General features: G+C 39.4%; 1 protein-coding gene across 25 annotated transcripts in view; it reads right to left on the bottom strand.

The window, feature by feature from the left end:
* Positions 1–25,499, bottom strand: part of DTNA (dystrobrevin alpha) — a 339,927-nt gene that overhangs the window by 10,797 nt on the left and 303,631 nt on the right. For 20 of the 25 annotated variants that reach the window (XR_006729289.1, XM_045527842.1, XM_045527844.1 and 17 more), the window contains 5 exons: positions 19,419–19,532; positions 14,569–14,665; positions 4,798–4,957; positions 2,259–2,348; positions 844–1,012 (listed from right to left, as the gene is read on the bottom strand). Coding sequence is in view for 24 of the 25 variants with exons in the window: in XM_045527842.1 (XP_045383798.1) it covers positions 844–1,012; positions 2,259–2,348; positions 4,798–4,957; positions 14,569–14,665; positions 19,419–19,532 (630 nt within the window). In the remaining variant the exon portion in view is untranslated. Of the gene's footprint in view, positions 1–843; positions 1,013–2,258; positions 2,349–4,797; positions 4,958–5,801; positions 6,540–11,554; positions 12,772–14,568; positions 14,666–19,418; positions 19,533–25,499 lie in introns of those variants that run through there. The other 5 variants (XM_045527859.1, XM_045527861.1, XM_045527863.1 and 2 more) reach the window with 2 other exon arrangements.

Below are 25,499 nucleotides of genomic sequence, written 5' to 3'. Positions count from 1 at the left end.
TAGACTAGTCTGAAGTACTTTTCACATTAAGCAACATCACCCTTCTGTAGTATTTTTAGTGTTCGGCGATTCCCCTTCTCAGCTTTTGGTGGCCTTTGCCCACGTTTCTTGTAGTGCCTCGTTCTCCTAGCAGCCCATTTTCTTCATTTTCTCTGTTTTATTCTTTTCTCTGCCATGCTGGGCTCTGCTGGTCTGTCCCAGCTTTGCTTTTGTTTCTCAGCTTTGGTTTCCTCTGCTGACTACTTTGAGCCGATCCAGGATCACAGAAAGTCTAGTGGGGACGTCAGGGATTCTGCTGGTTTCTGCAAGCTACAGAAGCCTAATTGGGTGAAAACTTTTGCCAATAAGTTTTTTAAGGGTCCAAATTGAACTTCCTTATAATGAGGTTTTATACATTTACTTATTTCAATTCCAAGTGCTTACAGGATGTTGTTTATACTAATTCTAAACAGAAGCTTTTTCCAGCATCATTCTAAGTCCAAATATAGTAGATTCCAAGGACAGGATGATTTACCTCTTGAACTAGTCTATGAGTCCTGGAAGGGTGGGAGCAGTCTTTTAATACCATTTTGTATGGAACTAGCACAGCACCTTGGGTGAGCCAGGCTCTCAATAAGCACTGGTTGGTTTAGGTTATCGATATTCCCTGGAAATTGTAAGGGGGAAAAGAATCACAATGCCCAATTTAAATGTAGCACCCTTCTGCCTCTTCTGGCAGAAAAAGAAACTGCAACGTCCCCTTTCAAAATAAAAAAAACCTAAACAACCATGTTTTTATTTTCTTATTGCTCCCTACAGATTGTTCTATTGCTGAGAAAATGCCTCCAGGTGGAAAATACTCACATGTCACTGCGCAGGGTGCTCGTGGTGGCTCCACTGTGGATGTACCCGGGTTTTCGGGCATGGATTTGTGCTAGAAAAGCCTTTTCAGAGGTTGGTGATGGAACCAGATCCTCAAACTGAGTCCGTGCAAATTCAGAATCCACGTTACTCTCCGTTTCACTCCCCCCTTCTAGTAGGTACAATTGAAGAAATAAAGACTTGTTAGATTTCTTACGACCTGCAAATAAAGGACTAGGCTTGACAAATCAACCTATGTGGTATAAAAAATTAACCAGTTAGTGAACACTAGTCAAATAAATATTTTTTCAAAATAAGAATTGATAGTGACATGAATTACTACAAAATCATTTGGTAGATAGCGGTTTCTTTTTTATCTCATGAATGCTATAAGAATTATTTTTGTCTTAGTAACTGACTTAACTCCTTAAAACTTCTGTTTTTTCCCCTTTATAAAACTCTTTATTAAAATTGTTGTTGCTTTTGTTTAACATTACTCTAATTTAGAAAATATGAACCTAAAATATTATATGCACTTAATACTTCAAAGAATTATAACAGTATAATTAATAGTACTTAAGACTTCCACAACAAGAATATCAGCCATCATTTGTTAGGGGAGTAAGTACATGCCACTAATCACGATGTACTAACTACTGTCATTTTATCCTACTTGGGAATCTTAATCTAAAATCCCAGCAACAATTTTCAATGACTTAAATTCTTATTAGAGAGGATTTAAGAAATTTAAGTCCAGGATATTTTAAATACTGAAGGTTTATTTCTTATAGTTGTTGTAATCTCAATGATAAGATCATAGTCTTGCTAGACAAATATCTAGTTAGGTTTGCTTTAAGGGACAGATGGAAGTGTATTAGTAACTGGTAAGGTATTTATTTGCTTACTGCTTGTTGCTGCTAACATTTTAAAAAATTCTTTGTAGCATGAAGAGGATAAAGAGTCTCCCAAATTTTTATACTAGTTATTTTCTGGGCAGATCTTTCTTTAGAGATATTTCAAAGGTAAATTTCAGTTTGGCCTCACTCAAATGATCAGGTAACAGAGTCCAAATAGGTACATAAAATATTTGGCTCTATAAAATAACATTAACATCATGTTTTAGATCCCTATATGTGTTAACACTGGCAATCTCTGGATTCTAGAATTATAGGTCATTTTAATATTTTTATTTATTCTTGTCTGCATTTTTCAAACTTTCTGCATTGAGCATGTGCTAATAGTCTTCTAATAAGCAAAATATAAACATTGCTAAAAATCTGAAAATATCAGCAAAATATGACATAGATCTTTAAAATATCTTTTTATATTTTACAATGAGCAGATCTGCAAGAGAGGACCTGAGCACATATGACTCCTTCCCTGATGAGCAAAGAAATGAGACAGAATCAGGGACTCACCAGAATTCAGCTCTTTCACAAGAGAAGACATGGTGTTCGTGATGGAATCTGCAGCCACTAGCAAATCATTCCTTAAATTTCTTCTTGAACCTTCAGTGAAGAAGAAATAATTATTTAAAAAAAATCAAAGCCTTTCTTGCTCCCCTCAATTTTATGTTGTTTGTTTATCCTTTCCATTGATAACCTAAACCAAGAAAACTTCTAAGACTTTTCCTATTCAGAAATGCTTTGGTTCATTTCCTAAAAAAAAAAATACACTTAGGGAACTGGCCCCTGATGTAAGAAGACATGGCTAATGACGGAGGTTCATACAATTTATCATCCAAATTGGGACAATTTTGAAAGTGAAGGGGAGCAGTGTCAATAATCAGACTGGGGAACCCGGCACAAACTGGGGTGGTCCCAGGTGAATTAGCATGTGTGGTCACCCCTCCTAAGAATAATCCACACAGATGACAGGTCTGGTTTTGCCAGGAGAGCTGTGCTTTCCTAGCTGCTGTTACTGTTCTAGCCATTACCTGGCCGCTGAGCACATTGGATTCTGGTCCCTACCAGGACAGGCTCTGTCTCTTACCGAGCTCTCACAGCTCTTCCTACTGGTATAAATAGCTCTTGGGAATGGGAAACCACCTTCATGTGAGACAGGGGTGAGGATTCTTGCTGTTTCTGCTTAAACATGGACAGATGCATGTCTAGTGCTCTGAATTGGAACTTAGACTGTGTTTGTGGCAGTACTTGTGGCAGAGAAAGGTCATTATTTTATTTCAGGCACACTAAGGATTAAATGAATATATGTGAGCTGGCCTGGGAGTAGGCAAGGTACAGAGAGCTAATCACCGTAATATCTTTGGAAAAAAAGGGTCAAGATTCCAAACATGTGACATACAAATGAACTTAGGTGGCAAGAACTCTTTATGAGCTAGGGGCTGCAGGTCATTCTGTCATTTCTCAGGAAGTAATACTAAATAAATAAAATTAATACATTAAATTAAACAATCAAAGTATTTAGGTAAAAAGATTATAAGGTACAAATTTTTTTAAAACACTGTAAATTTCTTTAAAATATGATTTAGAGGAAGGACATTTTTTCTTTCTAAAAATTAAAAAAAGAAAGTTATTTTGTGAATTACATAAAAAAAACCTCTTGTGTTATGTTCAGTGCTTAGAATAAAAAGTCCTAATATGGATCCTTCCTTTCTCCTCAAAACAGAGTAGAGTCCATCACTCTGTCTCGCATTAAAATGCGTTAAGATGTTATCCCCCTACACATGGATGAGAGTGTTTTTTTCCTCATACTCTTGCTAGCTCTGGATATTACTGATGTTAAATAACACTTTTTCAATCTGCTAGGCAAAAAGCGATATTTATTAAAATTTGTATTTCTGCAATTATTTGTGAAGTTGAACGTCTTCTATTTGTTCTTCTGCCTGTTCCTATGGTTCACCTACTTTTGTCTTGGGGCTGTCTTTATCTTACTGATCTCCACATTCTTCATGTGTAACTGAAATTATGAAACCTGATTGCCACATATGCTGGAAATGGCTTCCTCAAATTTGCTTTTTCTCCTTTGACTTTGTTTATGCCTCCCCTTGCCTAAAAACTTGTAGTCAAATATGCCTCTCTTTTCCTTAGATCTATAGGTGAGGACCTTAAAGGATGTCCATGACATATTATTACTTTAAAGAAAATGCAAATTGCAGAACAAAATGCAATGCATTATCCTATTTGTGTGAAAAAAGAGTATGTGTCTATAAACACACAATTAACTATATCTATTTATATACAGGCAAAAAATTAGAAGGGATGAAAGTGTTAATAGTGGTTACTTTGGGGAATGAGATTGGCTGGGTGATGTCTGCAGGAGGATTTTTGTTTCTTATTCTCTATAAATTTAAAAATCGATGGTAAGAAAAAGTTTTAAGAAGTATTAAAAACATTTCCAAATTAGTAAAGTCACTTGCCTCCCCCAGTGTGTACATGGAAGAGGCAGCCCTGGCAGAGTGCTGGCTGTCATCTGTCACCATGCTCCTACACTAACTCAGCAGGGAGGCCCAACCTTGCAGCCCCTCTTTCAAGAGGCAAGGATTCAACTCTTTGGGGCATCTGAACAGGGAATCTGTAAAAGGACTAAATATCCTTCTAAGTCATCTCAGAGCTGAGATGGGATTATTTAATCTCAGTCTTGACTTTGCTGTAATATAAAGAGAAGACAACAGGAAGTAAAATGATCTTTCAGAATTGTAAAATGGATTACATTTATAAAGTTTTCTGGGATATTGGTGAAAAGATTTCCCATCCCTCGATGAGCAAAGACTTACTAAAAAACAGGATAGGGCAACACAAGCCAAAGGAAGGTGCACCATTGAAGGCAAAGAGAAAACAGATCAGCGTAGGGGAGTTCCTAAAATGGCTTTGACACAAGCCATGGGATACCCTAGGATAGCCACGGGTGGCTCTGATGACTCTCAACCACTCAACACACCTTGGCAACTTATTTGCCACCTACAGGTACACCACAACAAAAAATAAAGCCACTTACTTTGCGCAAACGCCTCTTGTACATCTCCCCCTACCCCTGTGAGAGAGTCCTGCGGCGTGTGCATTGGGGTGGAGCAGGTGGACGCTGACCGGATGGGCATGGGGATTGGCCTGCTGATGGTGTGGCTGGGGGAGGAGCGGGGAGAGCCTGCCCCCTGCGTCTGGAGAGACAATGCAAGTCATTAATTTGCTTTCCCAAGAAAATGCTATATGCCATCCCCAATGCCTCAGTCCAATGTTAAAAACAGTGACAATGAAATTTCAAAGCAGGAGGGAATCCTTGGTAATTGGGATGGTAATCCTAAACCTGATTTGCAGGTGCAGATAATTTAGGACCTTATTATATATAATCTGAGGTCTGGGTTAAATATTGAAAGCTAACAATATTACTATACCATTGTTCTACAATGTCTGAGATGTGTGCTCATATCATGAAACTATGCTTAACTGCAGATAGTTACAAGGTGTGTATACTTTCTCCTTGAAGGAAGTTCTCTGTAGAATAAAAAAATGGTAAAGGAGAAAGTTTTAAATACAAACTGGAAGACTATTTGGGATGGATGCTTCCTAAATTTTCAAGCTGTGTGTCCTGCAATCATCTTTAGAGGATAATTCACAGTTTAAGTCATGTCATGCAATGTTGTATGCATTAAGTCTCAAATTAAGAATTAAATGAGGTATAAATTGTTTTATCCCTATTTTACAGTAAAAGCTGATTTTTGTCAAATTACCGCGTGACTCAGGGAATTGGAATGGGGAAGAGGAAAAAGAAATCTCAGCTTTTAATGTTTGGCTACTGTTTCCTGTAGGAAATGTCCTTCTCTTCACCTATGAAAAGGCAGTGATCTAGCAAAACAGTAAGAATAGTATGATTTAAAAATGAGAAAAGGAAAAAGTAGGAAACAACTAAAGACACTTATCTCTGCACTACACTTTTTGGCATGAAACCATTTTGAGATTGTGACACCTTGAATTTTAAGGGTTTGTCTTTACAGTAAGGTCCCTTAGAAATAGTTTCCCTGTTTTAATGATTAGTTGACAAAGGAAGTCAGTCATACATGCATAAGAAAATGCAAGGAGATCCTTGAGTGCATACACAACCAATTAGGTATTCACATCAATTCCATCCCAGTCTGTTGGGTTTGGCCACTGAGTGAAAACTGTTTTTCAGCAAGGCTCAGAGATTCAAGGTTAACCCATTCAAACTCCTGGACGTGCACCACCAGAGCAGCGCTCTGGAATATTCAGTTGAGATCTTTGCTTTGGGCTCAGTAGCTTGCAGTTAAAACACACAACATTGATCCTGTAAAATGCCATGCTGTTAGCTCTTCAGGGCTCAGCCTCACACATAATTGTCAAAGCCATAAATTGAGAAAAACCCAGAATTAAAAAGGAAGCAAAACAGAACACAGAAAAGAACTCATGGGGTGCCCAAATGGGCTGGGGGTTCCATTCTTTCACTCCCAACAGTACCTTGTAAGGGTCTGTCCAGGCCCCAGGAAGAGAACTTTGCCCGCTTGCGATGCTGTGCAGCCTGCTACCCCCAGACTGCTCAAGGAGGGGTCCGGTTTTCCCCAGCAAACTTTGGCAGCTCAGCCCCATTACCTTGCAACCGTGTGCCTCTGAGCTACCACTGCATTCCCAAGTTTCCCGTGCCAACAGTAAATAACTTCGCATTTGTGTTGTGCTTTATGATGTTCAAAGGGTTTTCCCATACATTCTCGGTGATTTCTCTCCATGACCCTATGAAGTAGGCATCATCATTCAATCCAAAAAGCTCTGACAAACACATGTCATTTCATCATGAATTGGGTTCTAATGGATATGAGGCCATGGATATGGAATCTGCATTGTGTTGCCTTTCAAAAACTTGAAAAATTCTGAGTTCTGGAGCATATGGGGACCCAGTGATTTCAGACACGGGGCATGGACCATATTTCAATATTTTAATGGCTGTCCCGGGGCTGTGGTGCACACCAGCCCTGCTTGCACCTCTTACATGGACTCCCCAGTGTGGGGCGCTTGTGGGGGCTCCCCTCCTCGGGGCAGCAACTGTAAGGAGAGGCATACATCTGGCCCTTCCTCCTTCTTTTCTCTCCCCTGCTCCTGGTGCCCTTGGCTCTCCTGCTCACTTGTGTTTGTCTGAGGCATTCCAAGCCCTACCTCTCCCTGCATAGTGCCTGGTCTCCAGAGCCAACTTTTCCTCCTCCTTTCTGTCTGCTGCCTTCTTTCAAAACTCCCATTAGTGGTTCTGTGTTAAGAGGAAAATAATTGACTGTTGTTATGGTGTTAAGGGAAAAACAATTGACTGAATATAAATTACACCAATGTGTGAATGACAAATAGCCACCATCTCCCAAATGAAATCTCTAATTGGTGCAATTTCAAGCAGTTTGATTATGTGAAGAATTTAGGTGGAAGATTCAGTACTAAAAAAAAAGATTCAGCTGTATCTTTCCAACAATTTGCAACTCCTAAGTCACATCCAGTCTTTACCCAGACTTGCGGGGACAGGAAACTGACTCCCTGGGTGATAATGGACCCCATCTCTCCTTTTGTCAGGACACTGCCCAGTCTGATGCATAGTATCTTCCTAGCACCTACTACCAGTGCCATCTCTGGCCTTCCTTTCTGTTCCATTCTTGTAAGGCCACTAGGAAAAGGCAGCTGCCTCTTGACATTGGGGCAGATCAGTGGCAATATCACTGAGTTTCATTTTCACAGGTGGTGGCCTCTGTGGAATGGTGGCCTCTAGCCTGGTCATGAAGCATGGTTGTCCTCTAACAACTTTAGAAGAGTAAATGTGAATAATCTCTGAACATCCTTGCCTGGAAATTACTCAATGATTAATGGAGCAAAGACTTAAGGGACAATGGTCCATGCAGATCAATATATAGATCTAAAATTCCCTAGAAGAGAGTTGATTTATGGAAGAAGGAAAACATACATCACACTTGGCAAATTTAAAATAGCTCTCTTCCTAGAGAATAAATGAAAAATTAATTTCCACACGCCATCCTCAGAGCCTACTCAACCTGCTATTGTATCAATTTTTAAAAAGTCTGACAAGATCCATAAATTTTCTGATTCTTTTTTTCCAGGAAGCATTTTGGTTTCTACCCAGCACTAGAAATGAGGGGTGCTTCAAGGAAAGGAACCAATGTCTAATTGTTGAGCCAGCACACCCTGGCGAAGCAGTAGCGTGTTATGCACTCCCCTGCCCCCAGACCTGAAGAGCCTGCCCCTTAGGTGTGGCCAGGAATGCAGCCTGGTCATGTCTGGTTGCACTTGGCAGCCTGGACACAGAAACAGGGGTCTCGCTCTCGCTCAGGCTGGTCTCGAACTCCTGAACTCAAACAATCCGCCCGCCTCGGCCTCCCAGAGTGCTAGGATTACAGGCGTGAGCCACCGCAACCAGCCTATAATTGGCCTTTTAAAAGAGATTGTTGTATACAAAGTGTTGTGGAAATAAAGAGGAGGAGATTAATTCAGAGTCGTCAGGCAGGAGGCATCATTTGACTTTGGTTTTGACAGTGGAGATTTCCAGGCAGAAGAGAGGAAGTTTTGGGAGGAGAGGAGAGGAGAGCCTTCGGGCCTTGGCATAGCATGAGGCAGAGGAAGTGTGAGGTGTATTGTGGACTTGGCAGGAAGGCCAGTGTGGCTCCAGCAACCAGGCTGACTGCAGGGAGCAGAGAGAAATGGGAGTGGGAAGGGAGAGCCGAGCTTGGAGGCCTCCAGTGTAGACTTTATCCTGAACTAGAGGGTCCTCTTCCAAGGTTTTTAAGCAGAGAAATAATTTTTACTTCTCTAGAATTAATCAATTAATCCTTAATTTTTAAAAAAATGGTGAGAGAGAGGGAGAGAGTCTGGGAGGGTACAGTTTTTGAACATGAGATGATAATCTTCATATTGCAGTTGATTATTGGTGAGGTGAATTATCCCCTCTCTCCCTGTTGACTGGTTCACTCTTCCATAGAATACCCACCAGGGAGGCTGAGCAAGGGAAAGGCAGGAAGGTGAAACCCCACCTGGTAAAATTGGTCACTTCTGGCCTGCTTGTATTCCATAACGTGTTTGGAAGAAGTAGGAACCTGATAACTACGATTTCCTGAATTAATTGGACCATTCAATTATAAACAGAGAAGAGAATGGGGGCAGGTGATGGAATTTGGAAAGATATTTGACTTTCTTTTTATTTTTTTTCCCCACCGAAATAGTACAATTATATTATTTAACGTAATACTAATGTACATACATTATCCCCCCAAATAAAGAACAACTTGATTCCAAAGTTGAAAATGTAGTTTTCAAAATGAATCCTCATTGCAAATTTGAAAAAAAAGCCCTGAAAATTAACACAGACTTAATTTTGATCCTTGACTAAAATATGCACCCTGTACTAATCACCTCTCTTACACAAAAATATGTTATAAATAAAACTTTCAGAAAAAGTCTTGCATGTTTTATTTGCGCACTGAACAGAACATCTGCTACTTTCAGCCCTTCACTGTATTAGCTGTTTAAAATATGTACTCAAATTTGGGTGAAAGCAACACTCTGCAGATATTAGCATATCTAGGATTGTATCTGATAGTCCCAGAAATGGAAAAATATGATCTTACTGAACTGGTTCTGTCACTTTTTGTTAAATAAGAATGACTCTGTTTCCTACTGTTAAAAGTAATTACAAGAGATCTGAACAAATTAAAAGTCCTGTTCAAATTTCTTCCCCTGATAGAGACACTGTTAGTTCCCTGTAAAGAAGAAAAGTGAACGTGTGTTAGTGTTAGTGTGTATGTACAAAAAATATGGGCCAAGTTTGAAAAGTTTATATATGTGCATGTGTATACATATTTACATATATTTATACTTATATTTGACATTTATATAGTATTTTCCAAAATGTTTTCACATCCGTTATCTTTTAAATTCAGTACAGCAATTCTCTGAGCCATGTATCATCAGTATATTTGAAACAGATTCCCAGGAAGTTAATCGACTTACTCAAGATCTTACAGTTGTGAGCAAAGAGCTGAAACCACTGTGATTCAGTTCCAATAACCTTTCTAAGAAAATTATTATTGAGACCTTACTTTCTGGACTCAAAGTCAGGATACTTAGTTTTAGACTGGTATGTAATATTTGGAACTGGAAGTACACCAGACACTCTGTAACATATTGTTACTGCAATTACATCCCCGCTGCCCTCATTTTTAAGCATTTTATGAGTGTTTTTTTCATGGTTCTTTCAATAAATCTTAAAGATACACAAAGAAGAAAGAGGGTAGGATAACTTCAATTCAAGTTTTGTAAAAAAAATTTATTGCTTGTGATACCATATATCATATTATATTACAGGCACTACTTTTGAAAATTCATGTTCTCTCCTCAAGGGGAATAAATTCATGCATTACCTCTAACAAGAAACAATGTAAGTAGGAATTGTATATACCAGTATAATAAAACACTACATTGAACCACACAGACTTATGATAAAGCAAGTAGAAGTCATTAAATCAAGCACAATTTTTTGTGTGGGGTGTTTAAGTTTGGTTTTACAAAAAGAATGTCCCCAAAGGGAAAAGGCTCATAAATAAAAACAGAATTTAGAAGCAGATGCCAGTCTAAAACCTCTAAATTCTCTCCTTAGATCATGTTATACCACAGGAAGCCTATATATTTGGACAAGCATTTATTTATTTCTTTGTAGAACTGCCTCTATAGCGTTAAGATTTATGGGGTTCTGTCTTTAATTTTGACTGAAGGTCAGTATAAGAAACAGCCACATGAAATCTATGACTGCATTTTCCCATTTTATTATTCAGTACTCCTTCTAGAAAGCTCTGAGTGAAAAGTTTCTTTTATATTTTACACCAACAGAAATTTTGTTCCCCTGAGAAGTGCTATTTCTGTACTGATAAAACCACTGGTTATATTTTCCTTTTTTGCTTCATTGCCGGAGAGCTCAGAGTAACACCCTTGTCCTTTACGACTAGCATATTCACATTTTCTGTTCTTTAGTTTTCCCTTGTTCTATTTCAGTTTTATGAAGTTGCTGTTTATACGTTTTGTTGTAAGCTGCCTCAGGTCCTTTATGAAAAGAGGCTTGCGTATAAAAGCAAACAAAGAGGTAAGTAAAAGGGGCAAACTCTCCCACCGCCCGACAGTGCACTGCAGACATCTGGATGGGGGTACTAATGGCCTTAGGTGCCTATGCTGATGAACCCCTGCTGGCCGACCTCCCAAGATGCAGACGCTGCAGAGGGGCTCCGAGGTGGAAGGTTGGGGGGGGGCAAAGGTGCCTCCTTACACTGCCATAGCTTGGCTCTGTGCATCCATCTGTTATGAACTTCCTGGTCTGCAGGAGCCTTTTAAGAACGGGCTGCCTGGGAAATGGTAGGGAAGCGATCTCCAAGGGAAATGGCTAATGCAAGGCTGATAGAATACATGACCATTGCCTTCTTTCTCCACTAGGAGGAGAAAGGTTATATTTGAATCTTATTTCCTTTTTTTACTGTACATGCTAAGTAAGAGACAGGAAAGAAAAGAAGCCATTTGCAAAGAGGAGTACCATGAGAAAGGCATTTTTTCTCTACCATGATCTAAGTGTATCAGAAGCACAATAGCAATACCCCATGTACGCATTGATGGGCAATTATACAGGCTGTAAATGTTGCGTGTCCTTCACCCAGAGGGACTGTCTCTTATTAAAATTTGACTTTCCTTTGGTAAAGTAATTTTTTTCACAAAATACAAAATAATGTAATACATTGTCTTTATTGTCTGACATTACAGATTGATTTTACACTTTCCTTTTTTACAGACCATGGGAATGAAGGGTAAAAATGTGTCCAGCATTTTGCAAACATTCTTGGTTACACACAAACACACACAATGAATAATAGCAAAGAGCATACAGAAGAATTAAAAGATATGTTGAAATTGGACAGGCTGGGTTCTAATTGCTCCATGGAAATAATATAAAACTTTTTAATAATGCTAGTAAGTGGGATATATTGTCATACACAGCTTGGTACATGCACTTGAAATTAAAGCTGCTTTTATTTTGCTTCTATTTAATTTAATTTAATTTTTTGTCCTGTATGCTGCTCCCTCTGCTGGCTCTTGAACCCGACCACGGGTTCAGACAGTGCTCCAGTTTAGACTATGGATAGTGTCACATTGCCCCTATTTCCAGAAAAAAAAAAGTGTATGTAATGACCTGAACTCTCAGAGCAGAAAGGTTCTTGGTGATAAGAGAAAGGCTGAAAATTACCTCTTCTTTAGAGATTATTGTCAACCAACAGTAGGGATTCTGCTTTAGGGAAAAACCGAAAAGATGGGAAGTGAACAGTTACTGAATACAGTCTTTCATAAGATTGAGCACATTTTGGTGATCAGTGGGGAACAGGGCTTAATAATTATGTGATGAAGAGATTTAATTGCCCCATTTTTATAAAAAGAAGTTCCACACATTTTCAGTAAAATGGAAAGTGAACTGAATATTCACAGCATGAGATGATACAGAGGTTAGCTTCTAAATGCTGTGGGTTTTGAGATGATATGAACCTTAGTGTAGCTCTAGTGACTGTGGCAGGTGTCTTGGTATTAAGAGAAGGGTCAGATCAACAGCCCTGAAAAGCATAAGACTGGTTTGAAACTTCTACCCTTGGGGATCTAAAAAGTTTCTGACAAATGACAATTTGTTCCCTCTTCTAAGAGATGTAATAGCTCTTCTTTTGATGCTGATAGTAGTGATAGTTATAAAAAATGCTCAATTTTATATCTCTTAATTCAAGCACTACGTTGAAAAGGAAGCAAATTAGTATGATTTTTTTTTTCTCTTTCCAAACTGAAGCATGAACATACATTAGAGGCAAAAGCAATGAGAAAACGGCAGGTCGGCAGGCCCCTCCACTGTTAGTTAAGACCTGCAGTAGGGGACATAACTTACTCCCTGCTTCAGTTCTTCTTCCTACAGAAAGATTGAATCAATAACAGTTAGATTACCCAGGGTTCCGATAAGAGCATGTATACAGCGTGAAGGAATGCGAGATGGGGGAAACATCAACGTGGCTTTGATGCAAGTCCGGGCCTCTGCCTCCTCAGTGACTATGGCTCTAAGTCTACCTAGGTCTTTGAGACTATAGAACCATGTCTTTCCTCCATGGAAAGAGGATCTTTTCAGCCATCTTTCAACATGATCTGTCTCTCTATCCTGGTGTTTGTACATTTTGATACGAAGGCTGTGCTCAGTTGGGCTAGGCTGATACCGAGATGGCTGGTGGTGAATAGACTCCTGTTCCACAGTGAAAGTGTCACCATTATGGTGACAGATGTTATAGGAACATAGGGGGCAGTTTTCAGAGCTTCCTGTCATTTAGTGAAGGGATTCAGTCCTCTTCATTTGGTATATTTGGAAAGGAAAGTAGAAAGAGCATTTCTGGGTTATGATATAATAGGCCAGAAACAGCAGCAGGTTATTATCTAGTCCTGCCTTGACTAACATAGGTAAAAAAAAAAAAAAAAAATGAAAATAAAAAAAAAAACCACGATGAATTCTACACTTTACATGGCTAATCTACCAAAAAGTAAATTCGTTTGAGTGAAGATAAAGTGTTCCCAGCACTGATTGTTAAAGAGGACACTGATGATGGGAAAAGCGGACCAAGGAACCAAAGAATAAAACAGAGTAAGGAAAACGAAAGAAAGGAATGTTAGAAGAGCAGTGTCTGAGACACAGTAGGTTTCAACAAACGTTTGTTAAAGAAGAGAAATAAAGAAGGAAAGAGAGAGGAACAAAGCAAGAAAGAAACAAAGAAAAACGAAAAGTAAAAGGAAAGACAAACGAAAGACAGAAAGGGAGAAAGGAAGGACGGACAAAATAAAAGCAACAAATGATGGTGTGTCGGGGATGTGGGGGACTCACGGACTGAAGTCAGGACATCCTGTCTCAGCAGGGAGCTGCCTAGGGTCATCCCTTCATTGTGCCTCTATCAGAAGTTTCATTTCCTGCCTTTGGCATGTCGCAGTTCCAGTCCATACTGGTTCATGCCTGTTTACATCAGGCAGGATGATCACGCAGCACTGATATTTCTACTGGGCTGACTGTGGCCACAATTTGTCTACTTTTGACTTGAAATATAATTTAATATACACCGAAGAAGGGATAAGGTTTTACTAAAAGAAGAATGCCACTTCCCAACGAGAAAAATAGACTACAGTATTCTACAGATCATCTTATTAATAAAATATTCACAGAAGAGCAAGGAGATATTCTCATTTATAGTTTGCATTTGAGACCACTAGAAATCACATGACTTACCATTAAAGCCACACAGATGGGATAAAATATTTTACTGAAATCAACAAAGTCATTCCTCTTACTTAATAAAACTATAATCACCAAAATTATTTAATGACTGTATCTTAATTTTCTGAATTAGACATTAGCTTCTGTTCAATTTAATCAGAATTGCAGAAAGCTATTAAATATAAAATATTTCTAAATAAATCCAGTTTTATTACTTTCAAGGACATAAAGAAATGAAATAAGCCAAGAAGCAGTTGCCCCATGAAGGCTGTCAGCAGTCTGGTTCCAGGAAATGGACAAGAATGAACTCCATAATTGACTGCTACTGTTTCATTGGTCTAAAAACCAGTTCTACACCTGAGTTTGAAACTTTTGGGGAAATCGCATATAGTAATTATAAAAAATCTTCACAAATGCCATGGTAATAGGTCTAGGAAACATTTAATTAACATGTCTTACCTTTAGTAGCTTCATGAGACCTTCCAACTGCACCATTAGCTCTCTCCGGCTCTCCTGGAGAGCAGACATTCTCTGTTCCAGCTCATCCTTGCGCTGTCTAAGAAAGAAGCAGTTGCCATCAGAAGCAGCGTTTAACTCTCTGAGCTAATTTCCCCTTCTTGAAGGACTAGTGGTCTATCAGAGAAAGGGCATCTCTGGGCCTTTGACATGGTTACCAGGCGGGGAACTGTCATTAAATGAATGAACAATTACAGCTTGAGGTGTTCTTTTGTTTGTTAGAAGTCACACTAAACTTAAACAGAATTAAAATCATTTCAGACAATTCTACCTTTCTATTAATACTGTGAATGAAATAACCATCAAATGAAATATATTCTAAATGTTTGCCAGGTAGTGGGCCCTGTGCTGTGCCATGGGTTTCCTTGAGACAACAAAATTTCAAATTGTCACTGAAAAAGGCTGATCATGCAGAGTCCCCAAATGCAAGAACCCACAGAAAATACTGATTACCTTAGTATTTGGAAATGGGATTTAGAAAAGTATATTTTTAATCTCTTCTATCCTCAGCACGCAATGAGGTGCTTTTAGAAGTGAAATATTAAGAGTACATAGATATAGTCAATCTAAATTTTTTGCATTGGGTTTGGTTTCATAAAGTGGAGTCATAATAAAGGAGTTCCTACATAATTGTTCTACAACTGAAAATGATATATAAGGTTTATGTTTATTTAATTTTGTTTTGGTTTGCAGACTTTATATTAAACTGTCAGCAAGAATGGAAACCAGTGAGGCCAATTTGCACTCTATCATTTATGTTGACTCTAAGAGGTACCAAAAATATTTAAAGGGGGAAAGAAATGAAATAGTATGAAGAGGAATATTAATGGTTCACATTTCTGAAGTATATGTATGCTTTTCAAATCAATTTCATATCCATTGTTGAATGATCATTACTGAATAAGTAATACATACAATTTTCTCTTGTCTCAAAGGCTCCTGTTTGAGTTTGAAATATTATCACTTACATTATAAAAATGTGTGGATGCTTTAAACATGTATGTATTCATGTATGAATAGCTATGGCTAGACTCAATGGCATAGATACCATATTAAGTGGAGCTATAGCAGAGACCCTGAAATGAAAAACTGCCAATATAAAAATGTCACAGTGAGTCAGGTCAATGACTCATCCAGCTGAAAGATATTTTGTGGGAGGACAGGTGAAGGATATAAAGGAGACGTTTCTAATTTACTTTCATATAGGCCTTCTCTATAATAAATTATAAATTTAAAACTTATAAACATTTCACAATCCTTTTTAAATATATTTATATTTTTACTTATTATTGCCACTTATGGCTTGCTCCTGAAGCAAGCCTTCCTTTGATTTCCTTTACAATTGTCTCTTTTCTGAATCCAGAGGACGAGGAACATCATAATTTTATAGGCTTTAATAGCATCTTATTTTAGTCTTTGTCTTCCAGGGCTGAAGCACTCTAATTTTGAATGTCTTGCCCCATTCAAAAAAATTTTTCAATGACAAATCCATTAGCTTTTTATTTGACCTCATCTGCACATGGTGTTCCAAGTACATCCACAATAGGCCTTGGTACAAGAGTAGATAATGTTTCTGATTTATTTCTAGTTCTGCTCTTGCTATTGCTCTGTGATTTTTGGCCTTTTGGCCACAAGAACATGTTGGGAAGAAGGTTAAAGCAAAATTTGAATATTATAGGTGAGAAATACTAATAGAAGCATTTAAAAACTATCAGAAAAAGTTAACTGGTATTAATTTAGAATTAGTCACATTTTAAAAAGTCTTATTTGTGCATTTGTCTTACAGCAGTAATCTCTTCAAAATGACATTGAATTAAATTTTTTAAAAAAAAATTATTTAATAATGTCTTTTTCTCTGTAAGTGTTTACACCTGTGGTTAGCAAATGCAGGTCTAATAATGAATCTGTGGTGTAGCCTCCACCATTCCAAGGACAGTAAGAAAACAAGGACTAAATAGTGATTTCATTTTCCTAGAGCTAAATGTATTCATCTCTAAAGGAATACCTTACAATCTTAAATTGTAAGATTATTTCTAATTTTGTATGTGTATTAAAACATTCTTTTAGGACAGTGTTGGGACAATTGGCAAAATTTTACCCTAGATTTTATATTAGAGAGTAATGTATATTAAGGTTAACTTTCCTGAATTTGAGGATGGCATCATGATTATATAAAGGAACTTTTTTTCCTTAGAAAATACATACATGAAGTGCTTAGGGGTGAAGGGTTATGATGTCTACAACTTTTATTTAACTTCTGTGACTCTCAGTTTCCCTTATCTATAAAAGGAGGATAATAATAGTGTCTATCTCCCAGGTTTGTTATAGCAATTACTTGGGACAATGTATGTAGAGCTTAGTGTATAGTAAGTGTCAGAATAGCACGAAGGAATGCCTATCTTATACTCTTCTGCATTGTCAGATCTGGCTGCAAATGCTTTTCAGTTTCCTTGTGGCTAAATAAAAAGGGAAACACAATTATTTAGAAAGGAAATTTGTGTTAATAAAGAGCAAAGCTCCACTGCCTTCTCCACCTCCCATGTCTCACAGCTGAAAGAAATTTCTTCTGTTGGTTTTCAGGCAGAGACTTGGGAAAGAGATAATGGAGAAGACCATTATAAAAACTACAAGGAGTTCATGTGGCTGTTTCACGTGGGCACCCTCCATGCAAACTAAGGTTTGCAAGACATCACTGTTTTGTAGCTCTTTGAAAGTCTGAAATTATGAAAAGATAAAATTTAGAATACCTTGAGCAGGGTTTCTTAACCTGGGGTGTGAGAGTGTATGTAAAATTCCTAAATTATGACAATGCTTAGCACAGAAAAAGTGGTTTATAAGTATTTAGAGAAATACTTATTCAAGGGAGGGTATTTCTTCTTACAGGTAGAAGAAACATGTAGAATGTGGAGGCAGGCAAGCAAATCAGTTGGGGTTTAGGTGTCTCAGGCTTCAGGCCTTGGGTATGGGCTAAAAACACAGAAGTTTCTGGTAAATCCAGACTCCTTAGGGTACCTTTGGGCTCAGCTGGGGTCATGGGATGCCCGCAAGTCAGGGCCGGAAGGATGATTAGAATTTTCAGTCTGTTCCAAGATGGCAACATCAAGAAAGCAGAAATAGAAGTTGAAAAATGGATCATCAGTGAACTGGGAATATCAAGATGCCTTCCCAGACTGTACCATCCCGATGGAACCAAATACTTTTGAAAGCAAAAGCTAAACAGGAGGAACTGATGAAAATGCTTGTGAAAAACTCCTAGTCATCCTCCCTCCAATAGAGAATGGGATGACCAATGGAAGAGGTCTAAAGAACATTTCAGGCAGAGACAAGGTAACTGAAGTGGAGATGAATGACTATTTCCAAGCTGGTTTATTCAGATGTATTACTGTGTACATAGACTTGACTTTCAACTTGAACATAATCCTGTTAGGCAAAAGATACTTTCAAGCAGAAATTCACTTATAAATGCATTCAGGATGAGGATGAGTATGATGATATGAAACATCACTTTTTCCTTCTTTTCATTTTCACCCCTTCTGTAGTAGAATGTGCAAGGATTTCTAATACATATCTCTGGAGGTAGGACCAGAAATCATATAGGTTGAGAAGGAAGAATTTCTGTTTCTTGCATTAAATTATTTTGTTATTCTAAAGTATGAAGTTATCTGTTCACATCAAGCAGTGCCTATAAGCTGCAGGGCTCCGGCATCAATGTGTCTGAACAGCAGGGCTGGGATGGAGCCCCCAGAAACATTCATGACTGCAATGAATAGGGACTTGATAAAATCCAAACATAGTCATACAGAATCTGCTTCATTTAGTCTCTTTGTGTGGAGGAAGAATATGGCACTCATTCTGGCTAGAGTTTCTGAGAAGAGGCATTTGTACTTACTATAAAAAGTATGACTCTGAGTAATAGATATACCTGGAATGTACCTGGCACCCAAACTGAAAGATGAAAAGAATGTAATACTTGCTAACTAAAGGTGCCTTGTGAAAGATCAGTATGACATTTCTATGATGGATGTCTTTGAATTTATTTTTGTGTTGTTTGCTACACAAATACAGTTGAGTACGTGCCATTTTCAAGGCATGGTACTAAGCTAGTCTGATGCAGAGCCCAAAGCAACACTTCCATTTTGCAACACGGAGGTAGTGGAAGAGTCCACAGTCGTTATCCAAAACCTACTACTCTCTGGTTTTCTGACTCTGAGCAGTGCACTGGAATGCAGGGGCTAAATCAGATGACCTTCTATGGTCCCTTCCAACTCAAATATTTAATGATGACAGACCAAACAAAACCAGGCTCTTAAGTTCATTTACAGAACAAGAAGGTATGAGGTCTATTTTTTAAGGTCTTTGAGATTTTTAATAAAGCTATTAGGGATGAAGATTTAGAAAAAAATCAGACGCCTTCTTATGGGTTATATAAATTTAAAAACCTGTGATGTTTATTAGTCGTACATTTGTTTTGTTGATCATTTATAATATAAACACATTGTTGATAGTGCAAATATATAAAATAGCTGAGTTCAAATTTTTTCCAGTGAGAGATGTTATTTTTGATCTTTAGATCCAGAACACTATTTCCTTTTCTCTGTGTCAAACAAAAGTAAAATGCAAACAGCTTCTCTCCAAACCCCCAAATCTCAGCAACTAGGTGTGTGCTATGAAAAAACAAACAAGCATCAGCAGCTACGGTGGCTAAAGCCTGTTTTCTGGTTAGACACTATTAGACTTTATTAAAGATCTCACACATTTATACTCCCTGCGATGACATGGGTGCCCTCTCTTACCTGAGGAGCCGGAGTTCTGCCAGCAGGGTGGGGTTTTGTTGTGCCTTCTCTGGTGTGGGTTGAGAAGCTTGTTCATGCTCTAGCCGAAGTCTCTGGATCTCCTGTAAGATTTCTCTTGGGAGAGAGGAGGAAGGTGAGAAATTAGGGCCCATTAACTTCCAGGATACTAACAGCAAAACGGATCAGGGCCACCAGAATAAAGACAGAAGGGACCATCCTATTAAGGAGCAGAACTGACCTTCACTAACCAACAGACTCACTGTGTTTATGAGGCCTTAGCTGTAGCTAGCGGGGGCGGGGGGGGGGGGGGAGGGGTGCTGTGGGTGAGGGGAAGACTGACTTCATGTCCAGCACATCCAAACCCTGAAGGTTCTGTAGTGTGTTGTTCAGTGTTAGCACCAGGACCCAGTAATCTCTCTAGTAAGTAACAGGATGCTGTGGTAATGTGTTCAACTTTGAAGAGCACACGGCTTAAGAGACAAAAATGGATCCTCTATTATTTATGACACCGTAAAGTACCAGCAGCTACCAAGAAAGGGCACTTGGAGGGAAAATAAGGATAAATGGTGGTCATTTTACAAAACTAAATAACCTCATTTTCTCAACAAGAAAGAAATTCTGCTCTCTGAATTTATCTGAGAAACTCCCAGTTGGGCAAAATTCTTTCTCTTTTTTCTTAACACTCTAAGCCTTAACAATGGAGGAAGCTTTAGAAGGAAAGTGCTTTTAAAAGGATTCACTGTAATTGAGTCTGTGACATAGAGCGTTACTGGTGTGACCTCTGTTGGGGGCTGAGACGTGTCAGTCTATTATTGATGTTGGAGCCTGGACTTCCCTGCATTTGGGTGAACATTAGCCTGGCCATAAAGGATATGAGACCTGTGCAAGGCAAATTATCCCTAAGCCAGTCAGAAGCCATTAAGCAAGGTTACAGGTCACATATTCTTGGGGGCTGGGGGTGGGGTCAGTCTCCTACTCAACAAAATGCACAAGAGCCAGTATGACAGGATAGAACACCAAGAATTGAAGGTGAACAAGGTGAGCAAGGGAGTAGCCTTCCATTTGAAAGTCTAATTTATAACTGCCTGTGTCACAAACACAGCAGAATCAGGAGGCTAATTACCAGTGAGTCTTTTTTTTTTTTTTTTTTTGAGACACAGTCTTGCTCTGTCTGTGACCCAGGCTAGAGTGCTGTGGCATCAACCTAGCTCACAAACTCCTGGGCTCAAGCAATCCTCCTGCCTCAGCATCCCTAGTAGCTGGGACTACAGGCATGTGCCACCATGCCTGGCTGATTTTTACTATTTTAGTAGAGACAGAGTCTCATTCTTGCTCAGGCTGGTATCGAACTCCTGACCACAAGCAATCTTCCCTCCTCTGCCTCGCAGAGTGCTAGGATTACAGGTGTGAGCCACCGCACCCAGCCACCGGTGAGTCATTATACCTTTTGTGAGCATGGTGAGAAGGTTGGACTATAATTCAGTGGCTTTTCACCTTTTTTGGTACCCCTTGGTGTTCCATGGTGGAAAACTTTCCTTAAAAGAAATCTTCCATGGAAACCAATATGTGAGACAGTTGAGGGGGCTGCTCTGGTTAAAGAGTGGACCCCTCTGCTGCTAGCCCCTCCTCCCCCCCTTCAGGTGCCTCTGCAGAGCCCCCAGGGTACCAGAGAGCTCAGCCTGAAAATCAGAGCACCAGGATTTCCAAGATTTCCTCCAGGGCTAAGATCCTGATATTTTATAACTCCCACTAGTTCTCCTTGTGGGTTGTAAAGACAGAACCATGTAGCCCAAGGAAGGAAAGGAGAGTAGCAGCTCTGGTAAGAAAAAGTAATGAAGAGATACGTAATGTGCATCGAGTGCTTAGTCTGTACTCATAAATGGTGCTGTCGTTGTTAAGCTTATTTTATTTAATCCAATAATGATTCTATTATATATAGGTACCATTATCATCTCTAGTTCATGAATGACGAAATCAAGGCACAGACTCTTTAAAAGACTTACCCAAGTTCAATAATAAGCAGGTGCCAGAGGTGATTTGAAGCTAGGCTGACTAGCCCCCAAGCGCATATATGTCAGACTGCCTCCGACTTCCGATACTTCCTTCAACAGGTCTAGCCAAGGCAGGCTGTGACTCATACAATGTAATGTGAAGATTCCTGTTCCTCCTAATACTGACTGGCTCCTCCAAGGGTGCTATAGGGAAGCATTATCTTCTAAAGACCATCACAGAAATGTGCATGAATTAATTAAGTAGACAGAATCATAAGTGAAGTGAGGAGCTCTATCTTCTCCTTAAGCTCAAGGAACTGATTATTGAGTTAATCATCACCTTGGAGACAAGGGACCCCTGGGAAAGTTTCCACAGTGCAGGAATGTGCCCCAGATGAGCTTCTGGGACGTGGCCCTGGGATCTTTGGAGGGTCTGAGGCTGCTGGCTTAGAGAGATGAGCTCAGCGTGGACTGGCTGCTGATGAGAGAAGGGGTGGAGAGCTCTAGGAGCCACAAAGGAACTCAGGGACAGATGAAGCTCTCTTGCTGCCATCTCTTCTCATTCCTATTTCTTTTTTCTCTTTCTGGTCCTTAAAAACATGCATGCAGAGAGCGCAATCCAAAAACACACAAGGAAATAAGCCGTAAGAGTGGTACCAAGGCACAGCCAGGGTTACTAGGACATTCATGAAGCTTCCTATTGATTCTGGAAGCAGAAATAGACCTACATGCAGGCAGATATCCCTGGAGTATTTCCTCAAGAGAAGTCCTAATTTCCCCTCAAGTGTGCTATCCTCATGCCTGGGTGGAAGCAGAGGAGTGGAAGAGAAAACAAAGTGCTCTGGAGAAGTGGAAGAGCAGGTTCATGCTGCAAACAAGATACTTGGGGGCTGTGGAGTTTTACTTTTCTTTCTAAGAAGGGATGTAGCAGTGATGCTGGGACTTGTGGGAAATCAGGCCAGGTTTGACCTTCTCCTTCCGATAGTGCACAAAGACCTTCTTTGACCTTGACATTTTATCCCTTATTCCTACCCCCAACCTCTGACTTTGCTCTTCACCCCAGGACAGAAGGACAGGAGGAAGGAAAGAACCAGAGAGTGAAAGAAAAGAGGGCTGCTAGTGAAATCTGACTTATATAAAGATTATGGCTGAAAAATCTAGAATCCCTTATAGAAAGCTAAGAAATGAATAACCAGAGAATCTTATTAATTAACATTCCAGCAATATTTATTCTTTTGTATAGTCATCTCCTGTTTTATTTCCTTTGTTTTTATTTCTGGTACCATCAATTTCATGTAGGTCCCCATCACTTCCCACCAGCTTCTAGTCAATCCCTTGTAAACGAAAGCTGCATATTTAGGAAGCTGATTGTTTTGCCATAAACATGCAGACATTCTGTCACTTGCCTGATCACTGCTGTCCATCATGACAGGATAAAATTCAAATTCTTTGGCCTGGTGTGCAAGCCTCATATACTAATGCTGCCATTTCACTCTTCATCTCAGCCCCTTGGTGCTGCCTGGCAATTGTCTTCACGGCTTTTCTCAAATGTCTGTGTATGTTTTTACCCATAATCCTATCTCCCATCTTTCACTGCCAAATTTCACTGTCTTGAAATGTCCAGCTAAAAACCTACCTTGTCCATCAAGTTTACCCTACACAAGCTAGACCACAATGATGGTAAAGTGGGTCATGTTGGGGGAAAAGGGTAGAAATGACACCTCACTTTTTAATTTTAATCTGTACAATGGGGATGATAATAGTCACCCTGCCTACCTTACAGAGCTGTTCTGAGGGTGAAATGAAATAATATGTGTACACACGTGCCATAAATACATAAGGTTGTTGTTATTCTCTCTTCAACACCTCAAAACAAAGACCCAGGTTTCTTCCTGCTGCCACTTGGAAGCTCTAATCATGTTATTAATTCTGGCTGTGGTCTTGTCCCCACTGGATGGCTCCTTGCTGGGTCGCAATCAAACTATGTTTTAGAGAAAAGGGACTTAGGGTTGGAGAAGGGGGTGTGGGATGACCTCTGGTAGAAACTGAATGAATGGGCTGTAGACAGAGCCAGGTCCTTCTCCAGAAAATGGCCTCAACTCTGGCATAGTTCAGTCAGGCCTCAAGCTGGCATAGCCTTCTAATTCCAGATTAAATGGTTGATTTTATCTCTCCTTTAATCCTTTCTTCTTTAGCTCTTCTCTGCTGACTTGATTATGGGACACTCACTGATTTATTGACACGTATTCATTCTGACTGAGTCATTTTGAGTAACCTTTCCTATCCCATATTATAGTATTACTTTGTTGACTAAAAGAGAATTAAACACCCTCCACGTTCCAATTCTAACATTTGCTAAGGTTAGCAATATAATGTTTTGTTTTAAAGAAGTTGGAAATTGGGGTTAAATCTAATTGTCAAGAATTTAAAACTGGTCCATTTTTCTTTGCTTTTCTTTTATTCTTTCTGTGCCCTTTCTGGTGCCCAAATTGATGTAATGTGTCGAGACAACATCTGTACGTCGCCCCTCTATTCACCTCTCCTCATCACCATCAGCACTCACACAACCCTTCCACCAACCTGAGAGTCCACAGTGGTTCTTTTACACTATTTGCTTTGAGCACTCAGGCCCACTAGCTCAGCTCACGTGCTTTCTCCAATGCTTCTCTGTTCCTTCTTTTACCTGTGTCCCTCGACTACCTGTTTCCTTTCTTTGGGTCATTTCTCCTACCAGATTTTAAGTGCCTTTGCTCATTTAAACCACTCCCTTCTGTCAACACCTTTTCTGACTGAGTACAAGTATTTGCACATAATAGATATAATAAATGTTATACAAAATAGAATAGGTAATTTTATAGACTTGTGACTGTCCTGAACAAATTCTAATTTTTTCTAATTCTCCGTGTTTCTACTGTCTCCCTTCTTAATTCTTGCCTCTTATTCCTTGATAAATTGAGAGGGAGCACATGTGGCAAACTGATGTGAGCACATCTCGTTGGGGGTGAGAGTAGAGTGGCAGTTTCAAAGGCTATGGAGTCACGGTGTCACATTGATGAAGCTATTTCTGTTTTAATTTGTGGTTTCCTAATGATGAGCACCAGGTCCTAAGACAATTAAGCCAAAAGCTTTTTTACTAGAAAAGATATGAAAATGTGCCAACAGAGTTCGCATCTTCCTTTTTACTTTTTTTCTGTAGAACTTTAAAGAATACTTTGATCATTTATTCCCAAATTCTCAGGTCAAACTTTCTGGGCATGAAATAATGATCACAACCTCCTCCTTTACTTTACCAGTTTGACCTCAGATGTCACATCAGTGTTTAAGAATGAGATTTAGCATGAAAACATTTGGGTGCTTTTCGAAGAAATATACAATGAGCAAACTGTTCCTATGTTGGGCCTACTCATCACTGAGTTTGAGATTCAACTCAGCTATTCATTATTTTCTCACTCAGTATATATTTACTGAGCTTCTACAATGTACCAGGCAGGGTTCTGGGTCCCAGGGGCCATTTGGTGTGGCCTCTGTTCTCAAAGAACTTGCATTTCAGTCAGGAAAGACAGACAATAAATAAGCAAACAAACACATAGATACAGTTATTTTAGACACTTATAAGTGCAACAGACACACACAGGAGGATGTAATAGAGAACGGTTTCTGGGGTAGGGTGCAGTGGGCAAGATTAGACAGGTGGTCTTTTAGGAGGTGACATTTGAGCTGACACCTAAATGATGAGAAGAAGCCCTCCATGCAGAGAACTCAGGGAAGAGCCTTCTAGAGAACAGAACAGCTAGTGCAACGGCTGTAAGGCAGAGGAAGTGCCATGAGACTGGAGTGAGGTGAATAAGGTAAGCTGAGGCTGGAAAGGCAGGCAGGAAATCAGCTCAGGTAGGACCCTGCAGGCCATGGTAAGAGGAGGGAGTTTTAATGAAAGTGTGATGGGAAATCACTAGAGGGTTTGACCTGGGAATGAGATGATATGATTGATGTTTTTAAGAAGGACAGGCTGGATTGGGTGGTGGTGGAAATGAAGTGGACAGTTTTTGGGTGTATGCTGTGGAGGTAGACTGTCAACCAATCTGTGCTGAAC

The sequence above is a fragment of the Lemur catta genome, chromosome 16, assembly GCF_020740605.2.
Source record: "Lemur catta isolate mLemCat1 chromosome 16, mLemCat1.pri, whole genome shotgun sequence".
Classification (NCBI taxonomy): Eukaryota; Metazoa; Chordata; class Mammalia; order Primates; family Lemuridae; genus Lemur; species Lemur catta.
This window is presented reverse-complemented; position numbering and strand designations above follow the sequence as displayed.